This window comes from Plecotus auritus (assembly GCF_963455305.1).
Source record: "Plecotus auritus genome assembly, chromosome: 8".
NCBI classification, from domain to species: Eukaryota; Metazoa; Chordata; class Mammalia; order Chiroptera; family Vespertilionidae; genus Plecotus; species Plecotus auritus.
The window spans coordinates 106,760,075-106,786,483 of record NC_137782.1 but is presented as its reverse complement, the minus strand read 5'-3'; the positions used below and the strand labels follow the sequence as shown (position 1 = coordinate 106,786,483).

The window sequence follows — 26,409 nt, the reverse complement described above, 5'->3', positions numbered from 1 at the left end:
CTGCCATTTTGGTTTGTCCTAAACAAGTATTTTTAAAGATGGAGCAAGAACATCAGAAATTAAGTAACTTGACTATGACATTTTGAATCTGTCCTATTGTAGTGACGAACTGCACGGGAATTCTTCCTGGTGGTGCATTGCACCCGGCCCTGGATGGATGTCGGGGGTAGTGGAGCCATTGGAATTACTGTTTGGTGCTATTTGAACGTAATGTCTACCCAGGCAAGAGCCCTTTGCTTTCAACCAATTCTGTTACTCCACCGTGGATTAGAATTTTCCTGTATTTCAAATTTTTGAAAAAATTTTGAAAGACTAGGGCTGATGACTGCATATGGCCTCTAGTGTGGGCATTTTTTGCAAAGATGTCTACAGAGAAAGCCTCCCAGGCCTGTGTCAGGCTACAGCTACAGCTACAGCTACAGCTACCTAACCCTCATCAGTCTGGCAGGCAAGTCAAGGTAAAGGGAAGCAAATCGAGGAGCAGCCCTAGGAGAGAGAACCAACGAACTCCGACCAGGCAACCAAGCTGCAGGGAGAAAATCCCGCTCACATGCAGACCCAGGGGAGCCAACTGGAATGGCCTTCTCAGGAGGAAAGGGGCCTGATAAACCAGAGGGGCTGTTGAAAAGAATGAACTGGCTGCAAATATCCATGTCACATGCCTCTCCAAACACTGCCTGTGGTCGGGCTCACTGTCTCCATGAAGCAGTGTTGACTTTTTGGGCCAACACTGGAAGAGCTGTGTACCAAAGACTGTCCAGTTCTGAAACTGCTAGGTGCTTCATTGAAGATCTCTAAGTATCCTCAGGATGCCGCAAAGTGGGGACACTACCTCCGTTGTTCAGACCAGAAAGCCGGGCTCAGTGAAGCCATAGTTTCCTGAGCACCAGGCCTCTCTCTCAACTTCAGAGCCATATGAGAGGAGAAGGGGACACTCCCCTGGCTAAGTTGCCTGGACCACGCCCAACTGACAGGTAAGGTCCTGGCTGCCTTTGCCCAGCCATTATCATACTTGGCCAACACTTCCCAGCAAGACTTAATTGCCTCCTAATTGTTTTGTTGTATTTCTGTTTAGACTCTACTTGAAGGTAAAAAACTCTGACCTAACTAGCGTTGTAACCACCTTACGCTGGACCCAAGGCATAATCAGTAGATATGTATGACTGACGGGAGAATCCAGACACATCAGGCAGACAGGCAGGCTGACCACCACCTGAACATCAGTGTGAGGAATCAGCAAGGATGTGCTTCAACTGTGTGGCCAATATTTATCCCTGTGTGTTGTGTCCAAGCACTGGGCACAGAGGAGCAGGACCTGCTCCCTGCCCCACACCAATGACTCCTCACAATGAGCGCTGAGAGATGCACAAGTAGGTGCTGTGGACTCACAGAGGCGGAGGCTGGAGGTGGGGACCCAGGAGCCAGGCCTCACGGTGGGTATGGCTGGGTTCATGGAGAGAGGGACAGAGGAGCAGCCCAGCTGGAGAGGAGGGGCTGGGTGTAACAGTAGGGGTTGTCTTTGAGGTCAGCCATCTGGTTTCCCTGGAAGCTGCTGTAACTCCAATCTGATCCCAGCTGTCTAGAGCCCATTCAAATAGATGGAGGAGTGAATCTTGGCACCTTCTGGAAGAGCCTGAAAAGTGGACGGGGCTGTGCAGCGTGGGAGCTGATGGGGTGCTCCCTGCCAGGCAGAGGCTGCAGCCCTGTGTGAGGTGTGAGACCTGTGGCCTGCTCCTTCCTGCAGGATGGCCGGCAATGCTTCCCTCCGTACGTCAGACATTCACCCAACAAATTCCCTTTCTCAGTTTAAACTATAAACTGACGTCTACAGTCCAAGTTCCAGGCTTTTGCAACTGCAACCAAGAGAACCCTCATCTAACCCAATGCAACCACCACCGACATGTAGTACTCAGCTTCCTTTATCTAAACATCACTATGAAACATATCTCCCGCCACCATTCCCTCCCCTCACTTCACATAATATTCCGAAATTATGAGAGAAATGCAACGTAACAGTGGGGACATGAAAGGAACGCTGGTGCCCAGGTGGAGAGGGTATGCCATGTGGTGGGTTATGGAGAGTCTGGTGTTAACCTTTCATTCTGGAGAGGAGGGGACCTCACGCTGCGAGGCTGGACCCATGCGTAGGTTCCATTCTTGCTTGCAAGTACAATTAGGTCCTGGGAAGATGAAAAAGGAATACATTTGGAGTTCTCATAAACAATTTTCAAAGATTGATGGTCCTAATTTCTGTTAAAGCTTAAGTAGCAGAGAATTAATAAAAGTACTGGGAATTTACCACTCTAATAAAAGGGTCTCCTCCCTTCCTTAAAAAAATTTCCTAGGCCCTGCCGGGTTGCTCAGTGGTTACACCAAAAGGTTTTGCATTTGATCCACAGTGGGGGTGTTTATGAGGGGCAACTGAGCAAGGTTTCTCATATCGATGTTTCTCTCCTTCCTGCCCCTCCCTCTCTCTCAAATCAATGAAAACAAATCCTGGGGTGAGGATTTAAAAAAAAATTCCTAGAAGGAACTTGACGGTTGATAGTTATAACCTTGGTAAATGTTTGATGACTAAAAATCAAATAACAAAAGGCACCAACATAGCATAGCAGTTACACGGTGATCTTTATTCAGTGCTAGTCACAGTGCCTGTCTGAAAGACTAACGCTTGTTTAAAACGCGGGTTTATTATTCAGGTGTGGTGAGCAGCCCACGGGTCAGAAGACAACTGTCACGGAATAGCGGTTCCTCACAGTGGAGGGGCCCGCACACGATGCAGGGCCCACGAGGCAGCACCGGGTGGTCAGGGGCAAGGGAGCCAGTGGAACTCAGGCCAGAGCCTTTCCTGCAACCCGAGGACGGACGCACAGGCAGGGCAAGCAGGCCCAGGCTGGCTGGTGGGAGTGATGTCGGTGGGCCCTGGGGCACAAGGGCTGTCCCGAGTCGTCTGGGACTGGCCTCTAGGTGGCCTGGAGCCTGAAGCCCCATGACGGGCAGTGTGGGTGTGGACACCCACTGGCTGCTTTGCACAGGGAGGCAGGCTGGCAGGCACTGGGCGCGGTCAACGCAGCAGAAACATAGGGTTAGTACAAGCCTTCACTCCACAAGTCATGGCCTTTGTCTTCTAATTCTAGCGAAATACGTAATTCTACCTATGGTTCCTTTCTTTTTGATATAATATTATTGATTATTTAGTGTAAAAAGCTAATGGCCTGTGTTGAAGGAGAAGTAACAGAGTGATATGACTTGAATTCTTTTTAAAAATTTTACATTTTGCAGCTCAGTAGTAATTTCTATCCGCTGTGAAATGCTAGAGAAAATTCTTTGATAAGATTTTGCTCAGTGTTGAAGTAGTTTTTATAGCATGGTGTTCAAATATTACTTTCAAATTTTAGCAATGAGTTGTGTTTTAACCAAAGGCTCAGAATAAGACAAAATTCTGTCGCCCACAAAGTCATTCACCGAAGAAGGTGGCAATGCTGTGAGACGATTTACTGACAACTTACCTTCTGGTCTCTGGCCTTTCTGCTGGCGGCACCTACTCCAATATCTGTGAAGGACAGCGCACTGACCCTCCTTGTCATGTCGGTAAGTCCCCACTGGCCGCTGCCTCTGTGGTCTGCTGGCTGTGAGAGGCTGGGCACAGGCCTGAGGGGTTCCTGCATCAAGCCCACCTACAGATTCTAGTAGATGTGGGGACACTTGGTCCACAACATCACAGTGTTACCACATTCCCATCATGCTTTGTTTCCCGGCTGTCTAGTCAATGAACTCAGTGCTACCTGAAGAGAACACAGGGACCGACTGCCATTCACTTTCAAGGGAACCATCGTATTCCTTCCCTTGCCAAACTTGATTGCTGTCCACTTCTGTTTAACCAAATGACAGGGACAAGGAGAGAATTTGTATGAGAACCCAAACCAACCTGTACAGAGCACTTCCTGTGGGCCATGCTGCTCACAGGGATTTTACGGGACCCTCATCAGCCTTGGAGAGGCACTGCCATTCTCCCCACTTCATGTGAGCAGTCAAGGTGTAAGAAGGTCAGCCTGCCAAGGTCATACATGACCTCAGAGCCTGTTCTGAAACCTCCACGTGGTCTGCAGGATGGCCTTCTATTTACTTGTATCATACAACAGCACATAATAAAAACCGTATATACCCCACGGGGAAGGTATAATAAAGTGGACAACCATGTGCCAGCTTAAGATAAAGGCCATTACCAATTCCCTTGCTCACCACTCCCGCCGGGTGCTGGCCCTCTCACCACAGCGTCCTACCCACACCTGCTCTGCTTTACCTGATGGATTCACTGTTGCACACAAAAACCAGGCTTATTTTCCTTAAAAAAAAAAAAAAAAAAAAAAAAAGCAAAAATCCTCCTTAAGCCAGTGGTTCTTAATACCATAGGGATGGACCTTGTGGGCATATGTGAAAGCAATGAATTGACAGAGGCCAGCAAAAAATCACACATACAGAAAACTTTGGAAAGTATTTCAATGTTTCACACATCTCCTCAAGCTACAGATGACCATGTAACTGACGTTCACACCAGGACACTGTGGAGAGTAGCTACACTGAGGGGCAGGTGCCAGCTGCGGCCAACGGGCACTGCTGTCATCTCCTCACAGCAGCTCCTACCATACCAGTGCCCGCTCCTCCAGTCCCGCGGCCCTCCCGCTGTCCCGTGCTTCCGCCTCGGGGCAGGCTGTCTTTATTTCCCAGCCTACGGAAGGATAGTTAACAAATAAAATGGTAACATTTAAAGTGCACAGTGTGACCATTTGACATATGTATAAATTGTGAAAGGGGCCCCACCACTTGAGTTAATCAACATACTCATCATTTCATACAGTTACCCTTTTTTTGTGTGTGAGAATGCTTAAAGATCTACCCTCTTAACAAATTTCAATGATACTATATAATATTAACTACAGTCACCATTCTGTATATGAGATCCTCAGAATTAATTCGCCTTATAACCAAAAGTTTGTGCCCAACTTGGAGGGCATTGTGCAAAGTGAAATAAGCCAGACAGAGGAAGACAAAACCTGCATGGTATCAATTATATGTAGAATGTATTAAAAAAGAAGTCAGACGCAGAGAGGAATATGGTACTGCCAGGGGCAGAGGGGTGTGGAAACTGGCTTGCTGCCTTCAACAGCTTCCAGGCAGCTCGGCCTCTCCCTCAGCTTCCCTCTGCTCCTGAACAAGCTCACCCCCTCAGTGTGGAAACGGCTGGGCCACTGCCACGTGGGCAAACAAGTCAGGAGAGTCGAGTTCAAGCCCAATCCCATCAGAAACTACAATGCAGCTTAACCTTAAACGGGGCTGGGCTTTCTTGTCCACAAAACGAGGTTACCTGAAGGTGATTTGCTCAATGTTCCCCTCAGGTCGAGTATGCCGAGATTCTATGAATTTACACTTCTTCTAAAACTACCTTGTGAAAAAGTCTAAAAAAATAAAGCAGCAGGCTGAAGCTAACATTTTTAAAAGTGATTTTTAAAAGGTAACCTTTGCAAAGTAGCATTTGAAAATAAGCGCTCACAACCCAGTGTCTGACTGTGGCCTTCCCACTGGCCAGCACTTGATGTGTGTTGGCCACACGCAGGTGCGCGTTCCCCCTCCTTTCCCAGCGACACTCAGCGCTTCTTCCAGGTAAACTTCCTGCGGGCTCCCTCCTGGCCCGGCTTCTTCCGTTCTCGGACGCGCGGATCAGACGTGAGCAGTCCAGCTGCAGCACAGAGAGAGAAGCTGTGACAAACCCTGGGAAACGCCCTCTTTCAGGATATTTTCCCAAACACTAGCGACATTATTTAGTCTGCTTTCCTTATTGCGTGAGGATTGATTACTTTCAGGTTTTCAAACCTGTTTAACTTAAGCGAAAACTGCTCTTGTGTGGGAGGTTGCTATTCACGGCAGTGGAACTCCTGCACACCCATCATTCTAGATGTGAGCGAGTTTAATGAACACAAAAGGTAGAGAAGAAACACACAGGGAAGTAGGAGGTAAATGGACACCATATATTACTAGTATACATGAACATACATATACTTAAAATATGATTTACTGAACACGTTTGAGAGGAAAAAAATCTTATTCTAATTTATGTCATCATAATATCCCTGGTACTTTGTTTCAGAATCTAAACAGTGAGTTTTAGGGTTGCATTCTCATCATAAGCAGTTTATCCCAGAAGAACAGTCAATATAAATTAGAGGCTTCCACGCTCCTGGTCAGTCTCCAGGAGCAATTATGCTTCCTCCACAATTAAGGAGTTGCTCGTAGTGCATGGCCAATGAGGACCCAACATGGATGCAGTCAGCATATCAGCAAAGACCACAGATTTCAAAACTTCCGGCAATAAGAAAGCTTTTATAAATATGTAAACAGACCACAGTGTTTCACTGTGGGTTTTTTTTTGTTGTGTTTTTTTAACTCTTCCAACACTAGTACGTGCGTAAGTATTTCATGAGGGGTCTTGTCATGACCATCCAGCAAAGGAAAACTTCAAGTGCTTATCATGTACCCATAGCTTTTCCACTTTACTTATACTTAAATGGGATGGAATAAAAAATATTTTGAACAAAATGCAGACAAGAACTGTCTAAATTCTTCTTGAAATTATAAGTGATAACACTTTATTACTTTTCAATATGCACAGTAACTCAAACTAGCAGAATTGTTAAGACACTATAAAATGATTTTAAGGACCAGATATGAATTTCACAAAATGGTGAACTGTTTATAAACAAATGGATTGTGAAGAGGCTGACACATTTAACGAGGCTCAGCCATAGGTGGCACTTGTCTGTAGCACAGCTCCAGGAGTCAAGGGCTGAGGGAGGGTAGGGACTGGGGCACGGGAGGGACTGGGGGAGGGCGGCGAGTGAGGAGCCGCAGCACCCACAGCACTGTCGTTTCTTCACGAACAGTGTAAAGAAAATCTCCAGCCAGAACCGCCCTGATTTATTATAAATGCCGAAGCAGTGCTCTAATGAACAAGTCTAGTGCATATTCATTCTCACACTTGTTTCCACGACCATGTCATGGGGTTCCATGAAGCGAGACACCATGAAATTCGAACTAACATCACCATGGAAAAATGGAAATCTCCAATAATTTTGGAAAGAAATACATACCTTAAGGGCTTCACCATTAAATGAAATAATTATTATAACTTTCCATGATAAAACAAAAACAACCAATCCATCTACTACATACAATTGAGCAGTACTTGATAAACTGGTTATGCCTTGAGATCCAAATAAATTTCTTCTGATGCTGGCAATGCCTCCCTTTTTTTTTTCTAATTCAAGTTTATTTTGTAGAAATCAAAACTGAATAACAATGCTATAGTTCTGGAGCATGAAAAGAGAAGGCAGCAAATTGCAATACTGCACAGTGAACTGTTTTCTCACTGAGTCCAGGTAAATAGCACAAGAATAAAACAAACACTTCCCTCCCACAGCAATGCATACCTTGTCTCATCCACTCAACCTCTTCCTCGGTGACAAAACTGCACAAAGCTCTGGCCATTGCCAAGCGTATGGCTCCAGCCTGCGCCGACCTCCCGCCCCCGGAGACGGTGCAGGTCACATCGTGCTTTCCCAGTCGGTCCAGGAAGTGAAAAGGGAACATCAACTGTTCTCTGAAGCACAGCACCAGAAATGTGGTTTAGTTCACTATAGCACATGACTTTATAAACGGTTCACATTCTGACCATTTACAAAAGCCATATTGTGCACTAAGTGTTCATACTTCTGGATGAATCCATTACTATATTTTTCATAGTTTTAAATTAATCCATTGTGAAGAAACACTAATATTTCTTTTAAAAAATATTTTTATTGATTTTTAGAGAGGAAGGGGGAGGGGAGAAAGAAAAACATCGGTGAGAGAGAAACACTGATCAACTGCCTCGGGCACACTCCCTCCTGGGGATTAAGCCTACAACACAGGCATATGCCCTGACCGGGAATTGAACCAGCAACCTTTTGGTGCATGGGACAATACCCAACCAACTGAGCCAACTGAGCCACACTGACCAGGGATTTTCTTTTTCTTTTCTTATTTTTAAATCCTCACCCAACGAGAGGTTTAGAGAGGAAGGTAAAGGGGGTGTGAGAGAGAAACAATGATGTAAGAGAGAAACATCATGCCCTGACTGGGAGTTGAACCTGCAACCTTTCGGGGCACAGGACAACCCTCCAAATAACTGAGCCACATAGGCCAGGACCACTGATATTTCTGATATTTAGAATGTTTTGCTGAGAGCAAGGTTTATTTCTTTTTCTTGGATATAGCAATATACTATCTGACTGTTGATTACGTTTATCTTCATAAGTCTTTTGTGAGGCTAGGAAATAACCTCTAAAGAAGTCTTAAAGTTGGGAAACTCCATTAATCAAATGAATCTAACTCGCTGGAGTCAAGGATCAGATACAATATTGATGGGCTTTCCCATGCAGTTTCCAATGCTATTGGACTCACTAAATAAAGTATGCTACAATGCATTTGTATAATGCACATACAATGCACATCCTGACAGTTTTTAAAGTTACTAAAACCACATTCAACTCCCCCCACCCCCCAATGAAACACATATTGCTATTAACAATTCTCTAAGCTGCAGGGTCCTGCTCCTTGCCTGATTGCAGGTGACTGCACAACCCCAGCCAGGCCTGCATCCCTCAACAGCGAGTGTCCACGTGGTCCCAGGCAGGCACCACAGGATTAGAGAAAGGAGCACAGAAAGAACATGGGCCTGGACCTTCTCTTGCTCAACTGAGCAAGTATTTGCTGAGCACCATTTATGTGCCAGGTGCAATGTTCACCTCCACCTTTGTCAAGTACTTTGATTTTGCAATTTTACCTTAATATCTCTGCTGAGTTTTTATTTAGAAAAGTTGATTTATATTGCATTTTGCTTGCTTTGTATGACACAGTAGCTTTCTAGACCCAAAACAGAGCTTATTACAACACAGTGAAACTAAAAGATGAATACAGATGGAGCATTCAAGTGTCATTCCTTGACTGACATTACCAAAACAATCACATGCAGTAAGATGTATCGGAAGGGACCTTTCAGGGCATAGTTCACTGGAACTTGTAATAATATTGTTTCAATAGGGAGAGACATAAATCTATATTGCTCTTTTGAAGAAATAAACAACCAAATAAAAAATAGGAATGTTGTGGAAATCATTGTTATAAGTAACTAGAGGCCCGGTGCATGAAAATTTGTGCACTGGGTAGGGGGTGTCCCTCAGCCTGGCCTGCCCCCTCTCACAGTCCAGAAGCCCTCAGGGGATGTCCTACTGACAGGCCAGCAGGACCCCACCTGTGCACGAATTTGTGCACCTGGCCTTTAGGAGAGAAATAAGAGACTATACAATTATATTCCAGGGGGAGCGGGCCTAAGCCGCAGTCTAGCCTCCTTCTGCGGGAAGCGACCAGGCTGATCAGGGGAAGGCACCGCCCCCATCACCCTGCTGTTGCTGCCACTGTTGGCCACAGTGGTTGCCTGAGCCCCGGGCCTCACAGCCACTGTGGCTTTGTCCGGATGGACATCCAGAAGACGTCTGCCCTAATTAGCATATTACCCTTTTGTTATAAGTAATAGCCAAGTTATCATAATAAATGAAGAGAATTTAGAGACTGATAATCTAACTAATTCCATCATTTCATTTTTTCTGGCAAGGAACGAGGCCAAGATAAAATCTGTGGACTGTCATATGCACATGTCACTGGAGTCTCTGCATGCATCACAGCCAAGTGAGGTCCTGGCACCCGTGATGCTACAAAGACAAGCTCTGATCATCCACTCGTCTGGGAGTTTAAACATTTTCCTGTCCTAATTTCTAAAATTTCAAGATCCCCCAATACCTGCTTATTAAAGAAACTTAAGACTAAAATTCAGGAAGAAATACTATCATTTACTCGAAATGTATCACTAGAGAAGTCCAGGTAAGAAAGAAACATTAAGGAGAACCTAGATAGTTGAGAAATTGGTATACACTGAGGTACAATCTTAAATTTATAAGTAGATGAAAAAATACCCAAAGGGTAATAATAAAAAGTAACTATATAGCTATTGATTTAAATTAATCTGACTACATGGTTTGAAAATATTTCACAATTCATCTCTCTACTCAGGAATCCCAGATGAAATCCTGAGTTAAAAGAATCAAATTTACTTTGTTCCTTGTTATATAATAAAAGTTATTTTGAAAAACAAACAAAAACCCACAACTTCCTCATTTCTATTTTCTCTGAACACTACTTCTAGGGCATCAATTCTATTAGCATGTAGCTTAAAATACATATAATTGCATAGTCTCTTATTTCTCTCCTAAAGGCCAGGTGCACAAATTCGTGCACAGGTGGGGTCCAGCTGGCCTGCCCTGATCGGGGCTGATTGGGCTGGGCAGGCCTGGAGGAGGGGCCACGGGCAGTTGGCCAGCTAGCCCCACCCCCTGTTCGAACTCCTGGTTGAGGGGACAATTTGCATATTAGCCTTTTGTTATATAGGAGGATAATTGCCTGAGCCGCTAAGCGTATCTCCTCGGCTACATGGCTCCTGTCCTATGAGGAATGAACTCCTTCAGTACAGAACGATGATCACTTAGAGCTGCTTTATTGGTTGAATGACAGAGCAAAGGCCTTTCCAAATTAAAAAGGTTATTGATCTTTGTATTCCACAATGCCAAGCGCATTGTAATAAACAGTGGTTGTGTATAAGTGGATGAACGAATAAAAAATTCCTGAGGCTGCTGGGAAGGCAGCAGGGTCAACCTTCCCAGTGATCTGCTGCTGTTTGTGTAAAGACAGCCTAAAGAAAGGCCCTGGAAAGCAAGCAGTTCAATCAACTCAGCATTATCTTAATGATCATCACCTAGGCTAAGGTCCCACAGCTGGGAAGCATCAAGATCACCCTCCTCCAGTTCAGTGGTCCTCCCCGGCCAGCGCCCCCACTGCTGACCTGCAAGCTCCTAGGCTGCTCCGTCAGGAGGAGAGGCAGTCCATGCTAGTGTGGCCGCCAGGAGCCTTCCAGCTACTTACAGATGAGGCAGTTTAGCCACCCATTCCCACTATGACTAGCTATAGGTTTCCCAACAGAGTTTCCTAATGACAGAAATCAGATCTTACATAGCTGTAATATCTTCACACTATCCAAAACAAGCCTCGAGTCAGACAATCCTTATTAAATGTCTGCTGAATTTTAAATGAATAAGTTCTGAGAATATATTTTAATTGTGAGAACAAGCCAAAATGGAGATTTTGTGTTAAATCATCAGTTAAATCTAAAAATAAATGAACAGGCAAATATCGGTCAAATGTTATTCCTCCTAGCAGTCCCCAGTGCTAAAGTGATGGGTCTCTCTGGCTTTTCATGAGGGAATTAAGAACTTCCTCATCTGTTCCCCTGCGAGGATGATGGCAGAATTAGTTTAATTCACATTAAATGGAGTCAGAGCAAACACAAACACACACAGATAAACATACATTTCCTGAAGAAATTACTCTGCCCAGGAGCTTACACTGCATCAGCAGGTCCCCTTTCCCTACAGCACTGACCTTAAAACCTCTCCCTATTCAAGAATCGGGAAGAGGATTAGGAAAGGAGGAGCAATCATGCAGAGCTCTGTTCCTTGTGGATAATGACAGTAAATACTGGGAAGTCAGTAATGGTCTCAAGAACAGGCCTTTGCAGGAGACTCAGAGACCTGAGAGGAGCACATGTGGAGGCTCTGAACTGTAACACCCACTAATGATTCATGTGATTCATGTCTGTTTCCCATGGGATACAAAGCTCGAAAAGAAAACTGCCATACTTAGCACTGGGGTGCAGCCAAGCCTTCATGGGCTCTTATTTAAGGTGGAAGTGGTTGCTCAATCTATATATACTAGAGGCCCAGTGCATGAATTCATGCATGGGTGGGGTCTGGCCAGCCCCTCCGATTGGGGCTGATAAGGGCCAAGTAGACCGGGAAGAAGGGGACGCAGGAAGTTGGCTGGCCGGCCCCGCCCCTGATCAGGCCGGCCGGGGTGAGGGGCTAAGGGTGGTTGGCTGGCTGGCCCTGACCCCCTATTGGAGTGGGGGGGCCGATTGGGGCCATAGTGACGTCAAAACAACTGGTCATTCCAGTCACTTAGCTTTTATATCTATACTAATAAAAGGGTAATATGCTAATTAGACCAGGTCAACCAGACATCTTCTGAATGTCCAATTTCCTTCCGGACAAAGCCACAGTGGCAGGGGCTGAGGCAGAGGTGGTTAGGGGTGATCAGGCCGGCAGGGGAGCAAGCAGTTAGAGGCAATCAGGTCGGCAGGGGAGGAAGCAGTTAGGGGCGAGATCAGGCCGGCAGGGGAGGGCAGTTGGGGGCAATCAGGTCAGCAGGGGAGGGCAGTTGGGGGTGATTAGGCAGGCAGGCAGGCAGGCGAGTGGTTAGGAGCCAGTAATCCCAGATTGTGAGAGGGATGTCCGACTGCTGGTTTAGGCCCTGTGGGATCAAGCCTAACTGGCAGTTGAACATCCCCCGAAGGGTTCCAGATAGTAGAGGGTGCAGGCCGGGCTGAGGGACCCCACCCCATGCACGAATTTCATGCATTGGGCCTCTAGTATATAGGTAAAAGCCTAATATGCATTGTCCCCACGGGAGTTCGACTAGGAGACCAATCGCTCACTATGATGTGCACTGACCACCAGGGGGCAGTGCAGAATGAAGGAAGGCCCCGGCCAGCAGCTGGCAGACGGGGAAGGGAGCCCCCAGCTGGCAGCTGGAAGACCCTGATCGGCCCTGGTCACTGGCCAGGCCTAAGGACCCTACCTGTGCATGAATTTTGTGCACTGGGCCTCACGTATACATATAATTTATTTCCTCTGAATAGGAAAACATCTGAAGTGACAGAGCAGACTTTTTCTAATATGCATGATGGCCATGGCTGCTTTTTGTTGTCGTTTGCTTTTGTTTATGCCCACCCCTAAACATGGGAAACAGAAAGTGGAAATCTACTTTTCTTACATTTTGGCATAGTTTGCACTGCAGAACGTAAGAGATATCTGTGGAAAAATATGACAAGAGTGATAGCTTCCCTCTAGCTAGTTTGATAAATTATATTAGTAAAATCCAAAAATCATTAGCAAAGACAAACGCAATCAGAAAATCACAAACCTTAATGAATTGATCATGATGAAATGTATTTTCTTTAAAAACAAAAAGCAAAAGCAAAAACCAGACACTAACCTGTCCTGCGTCACAGGGAAGTAAAGCAGGTAATCGATGCCATTAATTTTTATTCTTCCATTTCCATGTTCATAAACAACTGCCTCTGCTTTTGCACTCTTTCTTTGACCTTTAAAAATATAAAATTTCTAATAGTAAAAATTTGAAAAAGCAGGGCTTTGAGACAATAAAGTCACATTAAAATTTTTTTTCTTCCAAATAACAATATATAGCACTACACAAGAAACTCTATGACTACTATACAAGTCAACCAAAAATAGGTAAACTACACCATAATCAATGCAATAGAGCTTATTATGAGGTAATTTTGTTCTTCAATTCCATTTGAAGAACACTACAATGATTTTAAGTTAGTTTTCACAAGAAACAAATTCATATTTATTTATATTACTTTAAAAAATCAACCATTTACAGTGTTCTTTTATATTCAATAAGAATATATTTAATCATATAATTTCTCAAATATTTTAAAAGTATAAAATATAATTGATAGAAATGAAAGTAATGACAAGGCAAGATGTTAAATTTTTAAGAGTTGCAGGTATATAATTTAATACATTAATTTAAAAAAAATATATTTTTATTGATTTCAGAGAGGAAGAGAGAGGAAGATAGAAACATCAATGAGGACAGAGAATCACTGCCTGGCTGCCTCCTGCACACCCCACTAGGAATTGAGTTGGCAACCTGGGCATATGCCCTGACTGGAAATCGACCTGTGACCTCCTGGTTCATAGGTCGATGCTCAACCACTGAGCCACGCCAGCCAGGCTAGTACATTAATTTTTAAAAGTTACACCCTGTCAAATGTCTGCACATCTAAAAGGAGAAGGTGAGTGAGGGCCTAAAGTTCTCACGTCTCATAGTTTTAGCTTCTGATAGGCAGATTCATGGGCACTTTCATTTTTTATAAGAAACCTTTATTATAAATGTTTTAGTGTTTCTACCAGTTGAAAGTGTAAAAATAAAAAGATTTAACATAAATATGTGAAAATAAAAAGGGTTAATATGATTGTGTAGGAATGTGTTCACATTTTTTCTTAGGACATTATAAGGCCTTGCTTTTTAAAACTTCAATAGAATCTTAAAAATGAGGAATTCCAAGGTAGCAATAGCAAAAATAAACAAACAAACCAATCGAAAGAATCCCAGAGAGCAATAGCAAGTAAAAATCACTGCAGTTTCATGGTTGTCATGGAGCTCACTTCTCTCCGTGGAATGCCATTACCTTCGCTGGTGCTGAAGGCCATTCCCTGCGCATCATGCTGCACGGGCTCAATCAGCTGCTTCTTTGATTGCACACTGACACTCCTGCGGAAGCTCTGCACAAATTCTTCTTCGGCAGCACCGTACTGCAGTAACCTTTCCATCAGCTGCACAAACTGCGCGTACTGCACACAATAAAAACTCATTAGAAGACGCAAGTGTAATTGCATTTGCTAAATTTTTTCTATTTTGATAGACTTGATCTTTCCAGTGTTGCTTTCATGATGGTTTTGACAGTATGACACTTGTGCACCTTCATGCTGCTTTTAACGCAGCGTGCAGACACAGCACTTGCCCGTGGGTCTTCAGGGCTCACTCATTTCTTTGAGAAACAAAGAGATATGTCGTTCAAAGAAGTCAACTTCTCCATATTTTGATGACGTGAAATTGATATTTAAATTCATTTTCAAAAAAATATTTAGATGATCTTCAAGAGTAATTTCTACTTCTTATTAGAACTGTATTTAGAGGAGCTTCATAAATAATTTCCAATAAGTTATGTGTAGTAAAATGGGAAGAGTTTGATTTTGAGAAAATGTACTCTTAAATTATATTTCATAATACACTTGGCAAATATATCTTTAGCTGTTCAAGCTGTGTTACTTTAATGTTTATGATTTCCTTTAAAACCGAACAATCAAGCTATTTAAAAATTCAAGAGATACTTGACTTAAAGGGCAACCTCTTGAAATAAATTATCCTTGCTACTCTGTGCATTTTTTTTAATAGTTCTTGAACATGTGATTAGAAAGTAAACAACTTGGTATTAACCCCTTAAAATTAGAAGTCAGAATAATCATTCTAAAGTGTTTTTGCAGAAGGAAACAACTAATACTTGAGGTCCTCAGGTATGTGCAGTATGAAACCAATTCTGACAATCTTATGTTTCTGCCAACCCTAAAAGTCACACTCGTCTTTGTTACCATTGCCTTTAGTGTGAAAATTTGCCATTAGTAACTTGAAATATAGAAGAATCTCACTGGTAAGAGCAAAAGAACTGCTTTCATTACTGCTCCCTGTGATGTTACAATAAGAGAAGGCCATTTTCTGAGTGAGGGTGAAGAACTCAGCCACCAGTAATGCTGGCCTGATAAAGCTCCATTCTTCCCTCCATCTACAGGCCTATATCCTTTGTACTCAGCGATTCTCTCAATTCCACTGCACAGAGTGTGACTACTGGTGAACCTACCAAGGGGTAACTGCAGGGATGATATAGTCATGCTCATGAACTAAGAAGTTTAGGAAGTCACTGACTGTTCCTGCCTCCTTCATCTTGATACCAGACTTTAGCTGATAGCCACTCCCCAAAAGGATAGAAGACACACGTACATACACATCTATGCACACCTGTATAAAGTCTTTGCGATGTTTTCAAAATGAAAAACACAACCCTGTAGTATGAAAATCAAAGCAACCAGAAACAGGAAACCATGAAGTGCTGTGTTCCATGGAGAAGCAAAGGGAGATTTTCCAGTGAGATCCGAGTTCAACAACACCGACTTGGCAGTCAGGATGTTGAAAATTAACTCCAGACCTACCACTCACTCACCGAATGCCTGACACCAGTTAAGCAACTTTCCAACTTGTTAATTTATCCAATATATTCAATGAGAAAAAGGGCAATGTCAGTACATGACTTAAAACCTACTTGGTGGCAAGGCACTACCACTGTTAGCCACTGCCAGGGAAGAAAAAACACTCTTGGAACAATTTTGAAATTAATCTACACTGAAATCTTCCAAAAATAATCTAAATTTAGAACAGAAAAATATGTAAAACATCAAATTTCCTCTGATGATACTGGCATATATTAGGACATTTTGTAAACAATCTGAGACCTAAAGTAGAAGTCAAAAGCAATAGGATATAGCATTCACCTGGAAGCTTGTTAAAAATATTGATTCCGGGTGACTTCCCTAGAAATCCCAAGCTACGTCTGAATATGAGGACTGAATTTTGTAAGCAGCATTCCAAGTGATTCTGTCACAGGGGTTCTCCAGATCCAGAATGAAAAGCAGTGGCCTCAAGATACTGCATGTAGGTAAGCCAAAAAGCAGGAAGTTGTATGAAGGTAACCACGGGCTTCCTACTTTCCCTGTAATAGCGCCTTACACTTATCATGAGCTTATAAAATGAGCTACCTGCTTTACTGAGACAAAACTGGCAACAACAGACCAGACTTCCCTAGAATGACAAGCAGAGGGCATGAGGGCACGTACACAAGGAGGGTCTGGAGACCAGGCATGTCACCTTCCTGACCACAGGCAAGGTCCTGACCCGTGGCAGAAATCAACTATAAATATGTTATCAAAGGAAAACGGTCTTAGGAACAACTACCTCTGAGGAACATCACTATTAGGATTCTAAATACAATACTGTCTGCATTGTTAGGGCACAGGTCCCCTTAAACTAAAATGATTAATTACTCTTTTTTTTTTTTGGTTAATCCTCATCCGAGGATATTTTTCCATTGATTTTTTATAGAGTAATTACTCACATCTTGATCTGACAGTTTTTCCACCAACATTTCTTCTAGTTCCTCCTTAATCAGCCATCTGCTGCCAATCAGGTCTCTGTTAAAATATCACATAGATTCTCTTTTAAATTAACCATGCAATTAGAGTTATACCACAAAGGATCCCACATGCAGTAGCAATTCTTGATTGGGAAACAAATTTTTGTACTATATAGCCGTAAAATTTCATCCAAGTAAACTAATTTTCAGATATAATTTTTCACTTCCCTCAATCTACTCTAGGAAAGATACTCAATCTAGCAAATGTTTTGTCTGAAGAGTTAACATGCCACTGTGGAATTAATTTGATAAAGCCATCAGATTTCTTAAAAATTAAAAGTTCACTTGTTTTTCATAATTTACTTCACAGAAGATGCTTTGAGTGACCGTGAATCTGCCAATGGGCTAAAGGAGTAACATGTCCAAATGAAGGGCCAGGCGTGGTATTTACAGCCTCAACAAGAGATGCTCAAAGACTTGTGTCTTTTACATAAGAATGTCAATAACCAGGCTGAAATTTAAAACTGGTTGCTCAGGATGATGGATCTAATCTATCACTGTTTGCTAAATGAAAGCACAAACCCTAAAATACTAAAAAAAATTTAAAGCATGTAAAAGTTAAATGTGTAGCTATATACACAAAAATTCTGAGGCTGCCATACTCAAATATAGTTATTAAATACCATTTAGTATATAAATATGGAAAGAAGTAACATAAAAATATAATCTTAATATTTACTTCCTCTCAAACAACAAAAAAAAAATCACCTATTATTTTGACCTCTAACTTTAATGCTGAAATACTGAAACAATATTTAGGCTTAAGGTATGCTTTAAAAACACCAATGAAAAGTGGCATGTTAGTTCAAATTTTTCATATATTTTAATAGAAGAAAAGAACTTACGTGGTTTTATTTTTTTCTGAAAACAGACCTTTGGCTTGCAACTGATTTTTAAGTTTTTCTATATCGAGTATCTTTCCATATGTGTCCTGTGGCAAAAAAAAAAACACACATGCTAAAATGAAGGAGATGGTACATTATTACTTTTACTTTACATTTTCCCTGAGCACCCCTTAGTTCAAAAGTGACCTCCTCAAATAATCTAGCTGCACAGCAAGTAACACTGAAAATGCTTTGTAAGAATACTATTTCTCATTCAAACTCAAGAATGGGAGAGTAATTTCAATGAGAATTTAGTATAATGCATACATTAACTAATTTTTAAAGAACTAATTTTTAAGTAACTATAAGACACAACTCCAGTGAAGTTGGTAAAAACAAAACGAAACCACAAACTATTTTCCTTAGAGTCCCACAAACAGGAACAAAAATTTTCCTTAGGAAAAAAATCTTAATTTATATAGCAGTATGTACTTCAAACTTAAGAGAATTAACCAGTAAGTTATGGCATTTACAGCTGAAGTGCTTATCTCATGTATATTTATATAATATTTAAGTCCTCACTATATAGTTTGTATCTTAAAAATAGTGTTCTATTATATTTTTCATTATCTGTTTTCTTTTATTAAGTTACTTTCCAACAAAGTCTGCGAATGTATGGCACTTGTTAAACTGTAATACAAATAGGGGAAAATTTGCCATTTTTTTAGAACTTGGCAATACAGGTTTATTAACAAAATACATTTTCCAGGAAATGAGTTTACAACAAACAAAATAATGCAACTGTTTCCCAATTTTTTTGTTTGAGCAAACTTATTTGGACTCACATCCAATATGTGAATATTCATCTATAATTACACATAACCTACTTTACTAATACCTAACGAACAAAGAGGCATTTTCAAAGAATGAGTTAGACATGATATGAGTGATGTTTTTTCCCTCGCTACTCATGACACCTTCCAATGTCATTAGCGAATGTCGGAAGACAGCTTGTTGCTGATAGAGATGCTCACCCAGATCGCAGACAGTTTTAACTAATCATTTCCAATTTGAGGGGCAATTTCTTATGGGCTGTGATTAGACTGCCATGTTATATCACAATGCTGCTAGTTTGTTCTAAAAAGAAGTATCCCTTTGCCACTGTCTTTGTATTTTATTTACCACTGCTTACATGTTATTATTCATTCAGGAACCTATTTTCAGGAGTCCATTTCTCTCATGGGGGACAAAAATGTTAAAAAAGAAAAAAAAAGAAAAGAAAAAAGAATGTAGGGGGAAAAGGGGACATATGTAACATTTTCAACCATAAAGAATTTTTAAAAAAGAGGAATGTAAACACAGAGCCTCTGAGTTTGACAAATATAGGTGAGAAAAGCCGAGGCTAACTCTGTGGGCTGAGACTTCCCATGATAAAGATGTAAAAGTTCACTTCTTGTGGCTGGGGAGACTCAGCAGAGCGCTTTTGTTCTGTTTTCAGCAGGACTAGCAGAACTGACAGCTCATGAGAGACAAGAAAAGCAGCAGGAAGAAGAGAAGCAGCAGTCTGAAGCTATGACATGGGCTGAGCTACAGATTCTAACGGTGGACATGAGTATTCCAAAGTGAAACACCTACTAGTTCAGGAATTGTAAAGGTCAGGCCAGCAGTAGCATCCAAGCCTAAGACTGGTCAGAAATGTAACTTCTCACTCTAGCTGGTTGCTCAGTGGTTAGAGCGTTGGCCTGTAGACCAAAGGGTCCTGGGTTCGACTCCGGTCAGAGGCATGCACCTTGGTTGCAGGTTCCTCCATGGCCCGGACCCTGGTGGGGGCTCATACAGGAGGCAACCAATCGATGTGTTTCTCTCTGTCTTTCTCTCTATTCCACTCTCCCTAAAATCAATGGAAAAATATCCTCTGGTGAGGATTAACCAAAAAAAAAAAAAAAAAAAAAGAAATGTAACTTTGCAGGCCCCTCACCAGACTTTCTGAAAAGGAACCTTGGCAAGGCCAGCGATCTGTTTAATGATGCCCCCAAGAGATGTGCAGTCACACTTGGATCTGTACACTAGACCTGTTGAGAGCTTGGTTCGATGTGACAGCAAGAGGACAAAGTAAGTTAATCTGTTTCTAGTGTCCTATTAAGGATAACTATCTCTACAACTATAGCCAAAGTACAAATCCATCAGCTGTAGCAGCAGCAAAACGTACGTGAACCATCTGTCCACACTAAAGAAAGCAAAACCTAACATGAACCATCACAGATAAAACATGCTCCTGCTATTCAACTTAAAATTTTACAACTGCCTCCCATGAATTGGTAAGCCTTATTTGACTGTGGTTAGGGAACTTTGGACTCAATTTTAAAGGATCAAATAGTGGGTTGTGTGACCCTAACTGACTAGTGTATCAGAAAAATTTCTATGCACTTGTTTTGAGAAAGCAATTCTCAAGTGCCCTGAACAGGTAAAATAAAAGGAAAAGACCCTCCCCCACGGGTCAGAAGTGGAGAGACACAGTACAAACAGCATCACACCGGGCACCGGACCCCAGCCAGACTGCCATGTTTGGGGATACTGGTAAAAGGATGGTGCTAGTTAAGATTCTGGGTGCAGCCCTAACTGGTTTGGCTCAGTGGACAGAGCGTCGTCAGCCAGTGAACGGAAGGGTCTGGGGTTCGATTCCAGTTAAGGGCATGTACCTTGGTTGCAAGCTCAATCCCCAGGCTGGGTCAGGACACGTGCGGGAGGCAACCAATCGATATGTCTCTCTCTCCCCCTCCCTTCCACTCTCTCTAAAAATCAATGGAAAAATATATTCGAGTGAGGATTAATAAAAAAAGAAAAAAAAAAGATTGAGTGGGTAAGTCACAGATGTTGTATGTTTTGATCTAGTTAAGGAAATATAAATCCAAGAGAACACCAACAACAGTAGTAAGATACTCTCCCCTTCTTGTGAGGGTCTATTTAATTTTCTGGAATAACCAAGGCAACTAAAATAAAAATAACTGACCTGCTTCACAGGAAAGTTTCAACTTAGAGTTTGGGCTGCTAAATTCATCATCATTTTCAGGTGACTTGTGAGCAAATTTTACTTTAAATCCTTATTTTTTCTTACTGTTTTCTTTCACTATGCCTTTACCATCCAGTGTTCCACTTGGCTCCATAATAATTTATAAATAGTGCAAGTAAAATAATCAGAAAAATATGAGAAAATAACAAAATTCATGTCAAATTTCAAGCACGGTAAATTCTGTTCATTTATGACAAATGTTAACTAACACTTTGATGGCTGTAATCTGTCAAGTTACATAATACTCATTACTTACATTTCTTAAAATAAAAAAATATATGTAAACTCGTTAGTACAGTGCTGACCTATGCTAATGGGCATGAAATGGCAGCAGCGGTGACGTCTGACATCCGGGAAATGATCTTCCTGGTGCACATTTCTATTTTACTTGTTTTCCTACATAATACAACTGTTCTTGAAAGTCTACCTTGGTTAGAAACAACACTTCTCTGGAAAGTAGACTCTATAGCTTCAACTCCCCGAAGAGATGTGTACTAATTTACATAAAAAAATTCTTAAGAGTATAAAATATGCCAGGAACTGTCAATATCACAGATTATCACTGGTAGCTTTTGGTATACTGTTAAATTTCCACTTAATTTTTAAGGGACACTAGAGAATTAGTATGACACTAAGTTTGTATACTGTATTTAATAGTATCTTTTTAAAATATGACAGGAATAACCCAGATGTGAAATGCTGAATCATTAATCACAGTTATGATTAATATTTCATAAAATCATAAGTGAGCCTATCTACCCTTGTGCCATCAGATTTCCATAATGCATGAGTCAAATTTAGAAGGTGCCTAATTTGAACATACCAGATGCTCAGGTTCAGGAAAGAAGTACTTAAACTAAACCCTCCCGAGCAGTATGATTTTTGGTCTAAAAAAAGCTGATTTTAGTCTTCTAAAACCTGTTTTGGTTGTATTAATCATGTAGAAATTCCAAATTTAGGAAGGGTAAACAAATAACATTTCTTGGGAGAATGGTATAGGAAAAGTCAACTGAATTTTGATATACTTATTTACAGTAACATACTAATAATTATCATCTTAGATACTAGACACAAACAGAAAAGTAACACAGTTAAAATTATGTATTTGTGTATTTTTTATCACGGAAAATCAATTTCTTAAATAACATTCTTCTCAATTTTATGGCTACTGGCATATACAAAATCAAATGAAATAAATATAAATATAATTCATTTATCATGGTTTCTGCTATTTATCTAAAGTTCCAAGCGATGCAGTTGTATTGTATGCTCTTGCTATCACTCTGTGAAAACAATATGCTATGTAGTTTACGCATCATACAGTGCTAGTCAACATAAAAAGGGAAATAGACTCTTGTACATGGCATACAGAAAAGTTCTTTGGAAAGCACACCCAGGAGTAATTACATAAAAAAGCTTGTAACTCTCATACCATATACTTTTACTACTCAAAGTAAGGTTCCACCACATATTATAATAACAATTATATCATTATAAGAGTAATCTGATTAAAACCACAGAGGCAATAAGTTGAATCAGCTTTTAAAATTTTTAAATTGTTACATTTAGTACATGCAAGATATAAAATGGTAATTATTCTATGCATATTAAAGATACTTTAGGAACAGCAGTTTCTATTGCTGAGTTAATTCAAGAATTGACTTCTGCTGTCAAGAAAAGTCTTAAAACAGCACACGGCAATGCCAGCATCCCTCTGTAGCTTTCTAAAACCAAGCCCTTTACATAGTGTAGGTATTTCATAATACCTCATTGTGAGAAGGCTCACTGTTTCAATACCATTTTTACAGATAAAAGCAGTACATCAAGAGCTTTCAATATTCATCGCAAGGTTACAAAGATATGAAGAAGTGAGGCCTCTGTGATTCCAGGTCCCAGGAGAGGGCTTTCTGGAGTCTGGAGTCTTCACCAAGGAGCCCCACGCCACTCCTGGCTGTTCTCCGCATGCCTGCACACGATCACAGAAGGCCACTCCAGTCGATTAAAACAAACTGGAGGATTTCTAAAGAAGCCTTCTTCCAAAAGGCAACAAGTCTTGCTTATGCGTAAGTTATCGGAATTACTTGGTTTTGTTTCAGATTATTTTTTAACTCAGCAGAGCAGTTTAAGTATATAATGATCTACGTATTCTCTAATTTTATACTTTTATTGGAGCAAAAATTTCATCTGTGACCATGTGATTCCTTCAATTTATAAAAATACTTTGAAAATACTCCATTGTTTACTGTAAAACTTGCCCTAAACTATCAATGAGATTTCTATAAGATTATTATTCCCACTGCAGTTTTTAGAGCTGACTAATCTTATCTTAAAGACTGGGGAAGAGAGTTCATGTAAAATTTCAATAAACTCTTACTGTATTTGACAGCTTAGTGTTTCAATACGCTTTCCAGCCTTTCCCAAGCACTAGTTTCCCCGGATTTTTAAAAGGTGTTCTGGGCAGAAAGGGCTCCGGGATCCAGCACATTTCAGCAGCGGTGGGTTAATGCCACACGTTTCCTCACTGAAGGACTTCACAGAGCTTGTTCACACTAAGAAGTGCCTTCTTATTAGTTTCTCAGTCTGCTGTCTTCCCACACTAACTTAATTTCAGAGACCCTTTCTTGGAGATTATTTTATAACCTGTGTGCCTCAGAAAACACACTGGGAAAGCTGCATTATAAACATGGGGCTGTAATGAATCATATTTTACAAACGGGTTCCCACTTCAGAGTGAAATAATCACCCCCTATAATGAGTTTTAGATAATTTCCAACTCATTTTTTTGTGAGTGAATTTTAAAAAATTCAGAAATGTATGTATTAATAAAACGAGTCAATCTGAATTAACATTTTTCTAAAAATCAAAGGACCTGAGGTTAAACTCAACCATGACTACGCAGGTGGCCAACGCCTTGCTCAGGATTGCAGCCCACTCTCCCCGTAACCACTGGCTCAGTCGGCCTGGACAGGCTCCAACTGCTGTGGACAAGGGGTACCCCTGGCAGGCGGGTGCACCCAAAGAGCACTTTCTTCTGGCCTATCCCTTACCGGTCCCTCACCCAGACCCCAGCCACTCACAATTCAGTTGTTCAATGGCCTAACATTTTCTTCATTGCAGACATTCCTCTTTAACAAGTCTTCCCTTTCCTTCACACTTCTGCTCAGCTGTTCTAGGAAACGTCTTTTATTCTTCCTCTAGTTCTTCATTCTGCTCCTGAAACCCTAAACTGAAACTCTTAAGTCGTGTCTAAAAAGTATACAAGTTCTATTGGATGAGTGGCTGTTAAAGAAACGGAAAGCCATCCATTTGGGTGAAAAAAGACAGACGAGCAGTGCCATCCAGGCTGGAGCTCCCTTTTCAGTTCTCACCACCCTTTGCGAGACTCTTGAAGTCTCCTGCTGCTTCTTACTTAAACGACTTTTTATTGCTTAAGGAATCAGATGCTAGCACTGTTTTATACTTTTTCTCACTACACATGGACATATTCGCTGTAAGTGGCATGTTAGCAACTTTCCCAGGAATGTGAAGCAGTGTATCACTGTCCATAGGAAAATGCAGTTCTAACTCACCTGCTAACGAACCTTCAGAATGTAACACACAGTCGGAGACCCCAGGGATCAGCAAAATTTCCTTCACTTTATTCTTTCCTATACTTCATTTCAATGGAAGAATAAATTGCTTCTTCCTTTTCATCTTTATCCTCCCTCAAAAATCTCCCTGCTTCTCCACAAAAATTAGGTGGTCCAATTATAGGCCAACTGGACAGTGTTCATTAAAGCATTATATATCCTTAACTGTAAGCTGTATCAGGACTATAATATAATATATAGGCTTAACATGTAAGCAGTGACCAAATACTAAAAGGAGGACTGGCACAGAGGACAGAATGGCTAAATGGCACCAGAAAGGTCTCCTGGCAGAACTGCACACACATGCTCTAGGCCTGAGTCTTTGTGTCAGAAAGCTTGGCCGATGACTGCCACGTTTCAATTGGGAAAACTGATTTGGCTCAGTGTCTTTTACACCATCACATGGAAAGAATTGTATCAACAAAAAGAAATGGAAACAACAATCATTCATTTCCAAGTACTTAACGCCCCATAGTCTCTGGGGCCTATCCCCTTGCTGCAGCGGGAGGACAGGAGTGGACTCAACACAGAGAATGGAACAGCAGCCCCCACCCCCAAGAGAAGGCAGAACAAAGGCGAGAGCAAACACGTGAAGCAGTTTCCATTTTCATTGTTTTACTTTATGTGCAAAACTTGACTTCACTACAAAACCACTCCTGTAAGCCCACCAGCAAGCACTGAGTCACATGCTATTTAAAGCAGCATACCAAATCTGAGATGACGTTGGTCTGCGTGATCTTGGAAATGAGACTGGTGCGACTAGAGCTGTAATTAATAACAAGTGCCACACATGATGCTTAAGTGATGGGCATGCATTTTGGAAAACATTTATCCTTTCCCTCACACATATAAGTACTTTAAAATTCCATAAGACACATTGTTGAAAATACAAGGTTTTATGATTATCTGAATTAAAATTAAAATGCTTAAGTTAACCTCAAATATCTGTAATTCCTATCTGTAAACTGTTCTGATCAGCAATAAAACAAACGCTAAACCCCATACAGTTTGGGAAGTTCAAAACACCCAAGAAAACAAACTGACCTAAATTAAATTATAGAATTTAACTGAAATATAAAAGCCAAAGAACTCTCCTATATGTAACAGGAACCATATTACTCAAAAAGAAAGAATATTTATTAATCAGATATAATTTGACTTTTCAGTCAGAGTGTGCTAATATTTTATCCACTGAGAAACTAACCAGTTTCTTGAGCAATACCTTTTTAAAAGACATAAACAAACTAAAAATAAAGTCAGGCCTCTCTCACAATGTGTAATTTCTTCATTATGATGGAATGCAACAAAACATCTTGCCCTTGGGTTGCTCAGTTTCAGCCAGAACAAATGCAAATGGCTTGTGGGTTGACAGCTGTTTGATAAGGCGCCTGCACAAGACCTGCATGCTTTACTTTCTCCCGTGAAACTTGGGATGAAAGGCAGAAGGCAGGAAGGGAATTAATGTAGCATACAGTCTAAAGGCAATGCTACAGCCGTGATTAAGTAGAAAAGTTAAAAGGCACAGATTTTCCACAGCTTCGCTGCGTGCAACCCATCCGTGTAACAAGTTGACAGGCCTAGCGCGTCAGCTCCATCATCCCCTCCGACAGCTAAAACGCAGCACTGCATCCCTTTTCAGAGGAAATTTGCGTCTGCACCATGAAGCGTTGTACATTATTTCTTAGCACTGCAGGGGGCTTAAATCCATATGGAACCTTCACAAATATTACCACAGATCAAACCAGCGGTGTCTGCAGGCAGATTTGACATACCTATTTAAATGAACAGCAG

The 26,409-nt window shown here is 41.4% G+C and overlaps 1 protein-coding gene across 1 annotated transcript in view; it reads right to left on the bottom strand.

Annotated features, from left to right (window-relative positions):
* Positions 1–4,483: 4,483 nt before the first annotated feature.
* The window catches only part of MRPS9 (mitochondrial ribosomal protein S9), a 92,890-nt gene continuing 70,964 nt past the window's right edge, over positions 4,484–26,409 (bottom strand). The window contains exons 6-11 of the mRNA XM_080685632.1: positions 17,941–18,026; positions 17,018–17,093; positions 14,483–14,645; positions 13,255–13,363; positions 7,485–7,654; positions 4,484–5,737 (exon numbers count right to left, since the gene is read on the bottom strand). Coding sequence (XP_080541758.1) covers positions 5,646–5,737; positions 7,485–7,654; positions 13,255–13,363; positions 14,483–14,645; positions 17,018–17,093; positions 17,941–18,026 — 696 coding nt within the window. The 3' untranslated portion in view covers positions 4,484–5,645. The remainder of the gene's footprint in view (positions 5,738–7,484; positions 7,655–13,254; positions 13,364–14,482; positions 14,646–17,017; positions 17,094–17,940; positions 18,027–26,409) is intronic.